Source organism: Myotis brandtii, unplaced genomic scaffold, assembly GCF_000412655.1.
Source record: "Myotis brandtii unplaced genomic scaffold, ASM41265v1 scaffold17, whole genome shotgun sequence".
NCBI classification, from domain to species: Eukaryota; Metazoa; Chordata; class Mammalia; order Chiroptera; family Vespertilionidae; genus Myotis; species Myotis brandtii.
In genome coordinates, this window is record NW_005356259.1 from 6,810,577 (window position 1) to 6,820,749 (window position 10,173).

A 10,173-nucleotide genomic window follows, 5' to 3' on the forward strand; every position below is an offset into this window, starting at 1 on the left:
TCCTGTCTAGGCCACATTCTTTCCACAAACAATGTAAGATATAAGTTTCCCCCCTGGTGTTAATTATAGGAAATCCTGTAACTTGCTCTAGCCCCTCCTTATCTCATTTATGAGTCCTTGAGTGGAAACAAAGAGCTCCTGTGGTTTCCAGAGCTGAGCACTAGGCTGCCCTGGCTGGTGAGCAAGTGACCAGCAGAGGGCAGTGCAGACCCACACACTGATTTCCCGTCCAATGAAGTCAGGACCTGGAGCGTGCCTACACGTTTGGACTGGGGAGAGAATCTGCTCTTGGCTACTGAGGCTTTTTACATTTGCTGCTGCCTCAGCAGCTGGAGGTTCGGATTAAATGGCCGGTTGTGTCACGACCTGTCTTACGTATTTCTCTTTTTGTGATGCAAATGAATGAGGAGGCTGGACGCCTGGCCAGGCCGGTTGCAGAGCCCAGAAGACCTACCTTCTGCACTTGGGGCTTGCAGGTGGCCTGGCCTGTGGCCTGGCTGTCACCTGGAGGCTCAGGGTAGCCTAGGTCTCATGCAGGCTCCTCAGAACTCAGCGTGTGGCCCCCTCAGGCGTGGGGCTCCAGCCAGTCTGGGTCCATGGCTGGCTCTGACATTTTAACGGCTGGAGTGAGTATATAAAACACAGTTTCCTTAAACTCCCCTGAAGATATAACTCATTCCATCTTCAACCTCATCCCTTCTGCATACCCCTTTCACTCCAGTGGAAGGACTTCTTTCCAGAAAAAAAGAAAAAGAAAAAATATCTTATCCTTAACTGATGGTTTTAGTCCCAGGCATCTGAAGCACATAGAACTTAATAGATGTGCCATTAACCTTTCTTGTATGAGTGCCCAAAACTCAGGGTGGCCTCAGTAAAGAATTTTATAAGAAAACATCAGAGGCATTTAACCAGCTTTGGGCCCATGGCAAGCTTTTCAGAAGAAAGTGAAGTCTTTGCTAACCCTACTTCCCCTGCTTCTAATGTTGCTTCTTTACTCTTTTCTTATCCTTTTTATTCATTAATATTCGGGCTCAAGAGCAAAGGAAAGTAAACTTTCCTTACCCTCCCCCACCCCCCAGGTATATCAGATGCCTCCAGCAGTCAAGATACAATACCTTGCAAAAGACAGAACCCAACACCATCTCACATGTCGGGGAGTGCTGAACGGACCGTGAGCACTTTGGGGACCCAGCTGAGGGGAAGTTAAACTAGAGATACATTCAGTTGGGGTTACAAATAAGTACTGTACTGTTACTTCGTTATATTGTTAGATTATTACCATCCATCCAGGAATACTCCTGTATGTACTCAGCATGGCATACAAAGGCAGAGGGCCAGGGATCATGTCATCACATGGAAATGTCCTGCGATGTCAGAGCAGCGATAGAAAGACAAAGTTTGCCATGTATGGAGCCAGGCAAAAAGTATCAGGGTAATTAATACAAATATGATGTTATTTGTCTGGGTTTTATAATACTTATAGTGGTTGTCAACTTTTCTCATTCTTAAAAAACCCTCAGTATACCAATTTTAAATGTAAATGTTTGCATTTTTTTATTAAAGAGGACGCCCCCAAAATCATGAGTTTCAGGAACCAATAAAACCTAGATCTGCCTTTGTTCACATCAGACGCAGTGACCACAGAGCCCAGGCTCTAGTAGGCAGGGTGTCTTGGAACTGTCTGTGGTGCTGGAACCCAAGTTCACTGGCCTCTCTCCATGGTGCCTCCTGAGTAAGCTTGTCTACGCCAATAAATTGTGCCCAGAGACGAAGAGTCGGGACTTTTCACTGAGGTCATGATGGTTCATGCGTAGAAATGGATGCTTGGCCCATGCAGTGACTATAAAAAGAGAAGAGAGTTGAAGAGAAAACCACAGATGACTCCCAAGAGTCAGGGAAACCCACAAGACAGGGGCACCAAGAGTATCAGCTAGAGAAAAACATTGACCACCAAGCCATGCCTGAGTCGAGGCCAAAGGTAGAGAGGAGGGACCTGGTGAGGAGGGGGACGTAGCAAGAACAGGCTACACTGGGGTGGGGGCTGTCTGCAGGAAAGAGAGAAGAGTGACTGGGGGGGTGGCCTGAGAGGAAGCCCTGGGGCAGAACACAGACCCTTCCCATTGAGCTTGTGGAGGACACACTGACTAAGCTGAGACTTCACCCCCACATCCCCATGGGAGAGCCTCTCTGAGTCAGAATAGATGTAAGTGACGGTTTTATACAGGCTTCCGGCGTCCGTGAGGATGTGTGGCTGACTGTCAGAATCTTGTCTCTGCTTTGAGGGGGGCGCTCAGTTTCTTGAGAAGTTGGGGGTGTCTGGACAGTGAGAGAAGGCCAGGGTCCAGGCCCATGAATGACTTTCATCCAGCTTCACGGGGTGAGACTGGGCCCCCGAAGGATGCACATGCCACCGCCGGAGTCGTGATGTAGCAGGCAATGGAGTCTTAGGAGTCAATTTCCATGAGAAACACGAGAAAAGCAGGGACCATACCAGGAGCAGGGCTGACACATGTCTTTTTACTGGAACACACTGGGGGGGCTGAGGGGTGACTGTGGGTGACAGGAGGCTCTCATCCCCTTTTGCACTGCCATCTATCATCAACCCTCACCTCTTCCAAATGAGCTAAGGCAAAGCGTGTGTCTGCTCAGCCAGCGGACCTTCTGACATAATCGCCCTTTGTTGTGTGTTGAGCTGCTCCCCCCGCCCCGTCCTCCCCCCCGCCAGCCGCCCAAAGACACGTTGAAATCCTAACTCCCTGTCAAGGTGATCTTATTTGGAAATAGGGTCTTTGCAGATCTTATTAATATGAGGTCATACTGGACTAGGGTGGGTCCCACATCCCTCTAAGAGGAGCAGAAGACAGGGAGGCAGAGAGACACAGAGGGAGAAGGCCAGGCGGTGACTGAGGAAAGACTGGAGGGATGCGTCCACAAGCCAAGGAATGCCAGGTGCACAGCAACACTAGCAGCCGAGAGAAAGGCACGGGGCAGAGTGTCCCTTGGGCCTTCTGAGAGCACCGCCCTGCCAACACCTTGCTTCTGCACTTCCCAGAACTGAGAGAATTGATTTCCGTTGTGTAAGCCGCCCAGTTCATGGTGATTTGTTATGGCCCCAGGAAGTGGCACACCCTTCCTTGGACATGGTCATTATTTCATATGCGGTGCATTTGTTCCTGCCGGTACCTCTACATGGAATGCTCTTCCCTGAGGTGTTTGCAAGGATCCCCCCAGGATGGGCCAATGAGGCAGGAGCAGAACACCCAGATGCTTAAATGCCTGCATCTTGGATAGGCCTTCTCAGCCTACCCACCCACTCCCAGTACTTACTATTTATGGTGCATTTGTTCCTGCCGGTACCTCTCCATGGAATGCTCTTCCCTGAGGTGTTTGCAAGGATACCCCCAGGATGGGCCAATGAGGCAGGGGAAGAAAGCCCAAATGCTTAAATGCCTGCATCTTGGATAGGCCTTCCTGGCTGCCTGTCTCAGCCTACCCACCCACTCCCAGTACTTACTATTTATCAATGGCTTTACTGTCTTCCTGACACTTTTCTCTACCTGAAGTCACCTCATTTCTTTCCTTTATGTAGAAGGTAAGCTCCTGACAGCGGGGCCCTGATCCCTGAGGCTCACCAGTGACACAGCAGCTCCCAGCACACAGTAGGTGCTCAAGAAATACTTGATAAATGAGGAGTTAGATGCTCAGTAAGCAGGTGTTGACTAAATAAATGAAAGCCACAGGCCTTCTTGCCACCATCCTCCTTCTAATAAAGTTGACATCCCTAAGCCTCTCCGTTATAGAAATTTAGGAAACAACTTTTTCAGAGCCCAAGAAAAATTATATCTACATTAGCCTCTTACAACACGGCATCCTGAAAGTTAGGAGAGCTCTTGGTGCCTGAATTTCACACGTGCAATCATCACCTTTGCCTCCAGAACAGGGCAGGGAAGCCAGCTTTATTCTCAGACCAGAAGGACGCTGCAGTGGGCGTCCACCAGGGGACAGTCTAACCAAACTGAAGGCTCAGACGCATCGAAATTGAGTTCACTGGAAGGCAACAGACAGAAATTAAAAGACCAAAAAAATAAGGTGAATGACATCATTACTCCGATAATCTTCCACGTGAATGCAAGATTCATTTGTAGAAGCCACGAGGGAGCAGATGGCACCCAGGAAACGCAGTCACGAGAGAGCAGGGATGGAGGCAGCCAGCGGGGGTGCGAGCGTGCCTCACACCCCCCTGCAGTGGTTCCTGTGGGTGGGCATCGCCGCTCCCTCAGTTCTGACTGAGGACCCCCAGACGGACTCTATGATCCAGGATGGAGACTGCACCCCTGGTTTGTTCCCAGTGGCGTCGGGACCACCACCTACACCCCTAAAGATCTGGGGGTTTGAGGCTATGGCACAAACTACTGTTTGCCGGCCAGAACCCATTCTCTCCTTCCAATGTTATGGGGTGCAGTGACGTGTGGCCATGTGATCACCTGTTGGCCAATGAGACGTGAGCCAATGTGAGGCTTCTTTAAAGAGAAATGACTGGGCCAGAAAGAGCTCATCGGCCTCCCTCACTCTCGCCTGGGCCTGTGTCTGAAACAAACCCACCAGCCTCCCAGCCTCCCAGCCCCACGAGGCGCATTTGGCCAATGGCCTTTTCCGGTTGCAGGGCCACCGGCTAACTCCCCATTGACACGCCATCTTCAGAGTGGCCCGCCCATCCCCGGAGGGCCTGGCTCTGTCCTTGCCCAGCCTGCAGCGGACATTCATTATTAAGGGTTTTGTAAGACAATCGCCAAGTCTGAGCCACCAGGAAAAATGAGAAGACATTTATTGAGTCGTCTACAGCAGTTTGACATCCTCAACATCCCGGACGAGGTGTGAGCACAGCATTAATAGTGGCAGCGGGAGCGGGTCTGTGTGGCTGGTCTTTACCGAGCGAGATGGAGCCCAGGCTGACCCGGCTCCCACAGGGGGTCCTGGAGCCGCGTCTGGGATGCCAGGGTGGTCCCACGCTGGTCCTCACAGGGGCAAAGCGACGGAAGACGGACACAGCACAAGACACATGTGGCCAAGCACACACACCCCAGGACTGGAGTTCAGGGAAGGAGAGGGAATGGTCACGCGGCCCACTCGAGGGACGTCCCAGATCTCTGGAGGATTCCCATGGGTGGCAGGGGACGCTGACAGCACCCACGTCCTAACCCAAGAACAACCTGACTCATGATGGAGAGACCCCTGGCATGGTGTCCATCGGGGCCTGGCCTCGCCTCTCCCTGGTGCTGGTAGGTTTCTACAGGCGGGACAAAGGTTACCCCAGGAGGGCTCGGGGCAGTTGACAAAGAGCACAGGGAGCCTTTCGGGGGTCTTCCCCCGATAACCATTCCCACCCCCGTGTGGTCACCAAAGCCCTTTCTCACAGGGGTCTCACTGCCGCCCCTTCCCTGGCCCGTGGACAGACGCACAGCGTGTCCTCCCGCTTCCCAAGTCGGGAAGCAGCGGCCCAGAGAGGTTCAGCCAGGAGGGGCAGCCCGGGGTGGCACACAGGTCCCCCACATCACGGTGACCCCGCCACCCCTCCTGCACTCCGGAGTCCTAACAGCTTCTGTGGCCAGAGCCCTGCCCTGCGCCGGGCGGAACGTGTTCTGAACAGATGCTTCCCTGAGGGTCTCATGGGGGGCCCCGTGCAGGGCCCTGTCCTCACACATATTTGCACGGGATCCCAGCGGGTGCAGGGCCAGGCTAGGCCCACCTGCATTTTGTCATCAGCCCAAGAGGGAGGTTGGACCTCCCAGCTCTAGTACTTTGTGAGTCACCCTGAAGACGCACAGAGGAGTCAGGGCCAAACAGCAGGCCGGCGGCAAAGCCGGGAGAAACCCAGGTCCCTGTGCCCTGGTCACGAGGCTCAGGTAGGAATCTATGGTGACAAAGCACTCACTGCTTTCACTTTGGAGTGGCCTTGAGGGGGTCAAGGGGACTCACAGAATGACAGGAAGCCTCTCCCAGCTTTCCTTCCGGAAGGGACAGGGTCAGGAGGAGGTGAGAGCACCCTGGGTGGGGGGTGGCCTGGGATGTCAGGCCCCCAGAGTAGCCAGTTCAGGGAGGGGAGGGGTCCGAGAAAGACAGGCCCTTGGGTGGGTCAGAGAGCTGCCCACTAGACAGAGGATGATGTGGCCTGGCCTCAGGCATAGGGACAGTCATGAAGCTCTCAGTCCTGGGGGCCACCAGAGCCTCTGAACTCCCAAATCTCACACTCTGACCCCTCACAGGCTCCCTGCCTGAGTCCCGCTGCCCCAGGGCTGGGCCTTTCCGACACTGCCTCACCCCCAGGAGGACTCAGCCTCCCCTGGGGAGCTCTGTCCTGCAGGTTGCATGGAGCAAGAATCGCCCCCTTCCTGGCGAGGACCTTGTAGAAACACGGAGTCCGGAACTCGGCTCCTCCCCAGCCTCCCCACTCCCCACGTCCTCCCCCTCCTCACTCAATGCGGCTTCTCATCCTTCCCACACCAGGCAGACACAGATCCTTGCCGGGGCCCATTCCCAGCAGATGACTGGTGTTTAGACGGAGAATCCAGAGGTGCAATGGACGGGACAAACCAGCTAGTCTTACTGTCCATTTTACAGATTTGAAAACAAAGGACCAGAGGGCGAGGCTGTCCCCGGACCTCATGCTCTCGCCCCCCATGCCTGTGACCCTGAAGGCCAGCTGCCTAGCCTCCTGGAACATCCCAAATGCGGCAGGGACCTCGGCTGACACGACGGGCAATCGTTGGTTCAGAGAGAAAAACAAAGTGACAAACCAGCGGGAACCTGGGGCCCACGAGGACCCAGGCCCAGGGCTCAGGCGGCAGCACGGGGAATTCGGGGCTGGTTTTGTTTTTGCTGATCTGTGGTCTCCATAGAAAGTCACAGCCTCTCTCTCACAGTGAAACAGGCCTACTGATGGGGCAGGGTGAGGAACAAGGGCCATGCTCGGGGGACCCCCTCCCATGATCTGGAGGTGACCACTGTCCCGGCCAAGGTCAGGGCTGGGTCTGCACACCATGCCCAAGGCACTGGTCCAGTTGTCCCTTGCCCGACCCTTCCCTCCAGCCCACCAGCTTCCACTGTGGTGTCCACGTGGAAGAGGCCGCTGTTCCATTCCTAAGAATAAGCAGCGCCGCCCACACACCTACTCAAACGTACACATCCAGACCTTGGGTGACGCCCTTTACCCGCTTTCCACCTGGACTGGAGGATTACGGAAGCACAGAGCCCGGAGACGCATTAGTCCCCTCACCTCCCAAATGGGGAAACTGAGGCCCAGACAGGGAGCGCTCTGTCCACAGGCCCAGTGGTCTGAGCCTGACAGGGGCAGGCCCCCTGTCTCTGAATCCCAGGCTGTGGCCCCTTCCAAGCCGCTCAGGCCCCTCGGAGTGCAAGGTGGCCCGTGGACACCCCTTTGGGTAACACACTTGTCTCGCAGAGCAGGGGAGGGGGGTCACGAGGTCAGAGGCCAGACGGAAGGACCGCGGCACACCCCACGGCCAGCCCGCGTCACCAATGTGCCCAGGAAGCGGAGGCAGCTCCTCACCCTCTGATTTTGCCAAAGACCCAGGGCCTCCTGTTCTCTAACCCACACAGCTCAGCCTTACCCGGTCGCTCCGACGGCCTCTCCAATAACGAGCAGCTCACAAGCCAGGCCCCTTCCTCCTTCTCACACCAGACAAAGCCAGCTTCACCGTCCACCCCAGCTCCCCAGCATCCCAGGCCACGACCACGAAGCCAGTCCACAGACACTCAGCCGGGACATCAGAGCTGACACGGCACGACGCCAGGCCCACACGCGGTGTCCCCACACTCGAGGCATGCATGGCGCTCCGACGCTATCCTCCACCCCACCCCACACCTGGGTCTGACCCATTTCCTCCTCACACTGTGGGGGGCCAGGACTGGGCTGGGGTACCCAACTCCTTCTATCTGCAGCTTCTCCTAAGAGGCATGGAGGGTGTGGCTTCCCCTTCAGCATCGAGGACACCCCAGCATCTTTCCTATGACTCAAGAGCACACAGGGGTTTTCGCCCTGGTCTCAGAGAGACTTCCTAGCTGAGGCGCAGCCCCAGGAGCTAGTGGCTGGGGCTCCTCGGGGTGGCGAGGGGCAAGGGGGGGGGGAGTAAGGGGGCCCACGGAGGGCTAAGGTGCTTCATCCTAGTCATGGCTTTGACTGAGGGGAAGGGAGCTGGGAGGACTTGGGGTTCTATGTGGTGGATGTGGCTGGGGAGCAGTTATTCCCAGGCATCCATCTCTCCTTCCACAGCTGATGCCTGGGGCAGGGGGGAGGGGGCAGGGGGGGGGCAGAAGAGAGGCTACCGGGCGATTCCCTGCCCACATGCGTCCGGGTGAATCACAGAGATGGTGAAGGCTTCCATGGGTCCTTCCCCGTCCATCTCCTTCCCATCAGATGCACATTTCCAGCTCTTGGCCGTCTTCCACGGGCCAAATGAAAAGCACCAGAACATTCCCCAACCTTTAGCCCCGCACCCAGACTGCAGTCTCAGAAAGGAAGCGCCCTGGAGCGGTCCCACCGCCCGAAACCCAGGAGCTGGGCACCCGGACACCGAGAGGTTGGGCGAGCAGGAGGGCCTCACATCTGGCCTGCGCTGAAGGCCGCTCCGGCATCCACGTGGGACCCTGGATGGCCTCGGTGACGGGCAGGCCTGAGAAGGGCCCCCCGCTGGCAAGGAGTCCCCTCGAAAGTCAGACACTCTGAGAGGCTGTCCGGCAGGCCCCACCCGAACCCCCAAAGCAAGGGTGTCGGCCTCAGGACCAGGTCAGGCGCTCGCTGAGGCTGGGGGGGCGGGGGCGGTGGAGCTGGGACCTGCTGGGGGTGGGCAGGGCCACTGGACGAAGGGACCGGGATGGTACAACTTTCCCACATCTGATGAGTATTTACACGTGTGGGGTCAGGGCCCAGGGGTCCGTGGTGGGTGGGGCCAGCGCCAAATTAGAAGGGGGGCGAAATACCCTCTGCACCTGCATCCTCCTCCCCCCTCGGGGAGCCCGGCTTCTGGCCCAGGGCCTGCCCGAAGGGAGAAAAGAGGCAACATGCGTGGCCGGCGCCCACCGGCAGCCCAGCCTGGCGTGAGGAGAGGAGGGCGGAGGGGGCTCAGGTGGCCAGATTGTCGGCCGGGAGGCCGGACATGCGGATCTGGGAGCTGCTCTTGCTCAGGATGGAGAGCTGGGTGCCCCCGTTCACCCCGCTGCTGGCCAGGGATGGGTGCCGGTGCTTGAAGTCCACGGCGAAGTAGCGGTTCACCTTCCAGCTCCGCCACTTACGCTTGATCTCCGCCTGCACCTGCAGGGAGCAACAGGGCCGTCACGTCCCAGCAACATCCTCTCCGACCTCCCTTGTCCACCTGCCTCCTGCCCTGGGGCCTGCCCCGACTGGCACGGCCACCTCCAGCCGCGCCCAGCCCACCCCCAAACGGCAGCTGGCAGCCCGGCCCCCAGTGGGAAAGGAAGGCCTGTGAGGATCGGACCGAGCCCCGAACCCACGTTGCTGCTGAGCCAGGCCCGCGAGTGGCTTCCTGGAGTCCATGGCCTCTCGTGTCCACAGCCAGTGACCAGCAGCCAGGGGCCTTCAGGAAGCTTTGCAGCGCTGGCCCTGGGCGGATGGATCGGGGCAAGGCACCCTCTTGCTGACCATCAACATGCGCTGCACGTTAGACTCGCGTGGAGAGCTTTAAAAACCCAGACGCTCAGACCTGACCCCCAACAAGCACATCAACATCTCTGGGGAAGTCCTGCGCCTGTTTGAAAACTCCCAGGGACTCCAGAATGCAGTCCGGGCTGAGAACCACAAATAATGCACCCCCTGGGCGGACACTGCCCCTTTGATCTTAGCATGGTGTTTGGGGGGCACTCCCCATTTCTGTCTTTGTGCGCCTCCCGTCCAGAACCTTGGTGTGGTGGGGTGCACAGACTGCACAACTGGAAATGGTACTGGCACCTCTCCAGCCCAGCTCCCCGTTCATAGCAGCCCCGGGCAAGCCCGTGTCCTCCCCGCCTCCCCTCTGCCTCTCCGGGTCTGGCCTGGTCTGGCCTTGCTGCAGGGTGCCGGCAACCACTGAACCAAATCTTCTTTCTTACATGCAGAGTGGGGAAGCCCACCCAGGCCTCCAGCCAAGAACCAAGCCTGGT

The 10,173-nt window shown here is 57.0% G+C and overlaps 1 protein-coding gene across 4 annotated transcripts in view; it reads right to left on the reverse strand.

Moving 5' to 3' along the window:
• Positions 1-4,809: 4,809 nt before the first annotated feature.
• Positions 4,810-10,173, reverse strand: part of ADCYAP1R1 (adenylate cyclase activating polypeptide 1 (pituitary) receptor type I) — a 46,521-nt gene continuing 41,157 nt past the window's right edge. For all 4 annotated transcript variants that reach the window (XM_005862942.2, XM_005862941.2, XM_005862939.2 and 1 more), the window contains one exon: positions 4,810-9,328. In XM_005862942.2, the coding sequence (XP_005863004.1) occupies positions 9,140-9,328 (189 nt within the window). In that variant the 3' untranslated portion in view covers positions 4,810-9,139. The remainder of the gene's footprint in view (positions 9,329-10,173) is intronic.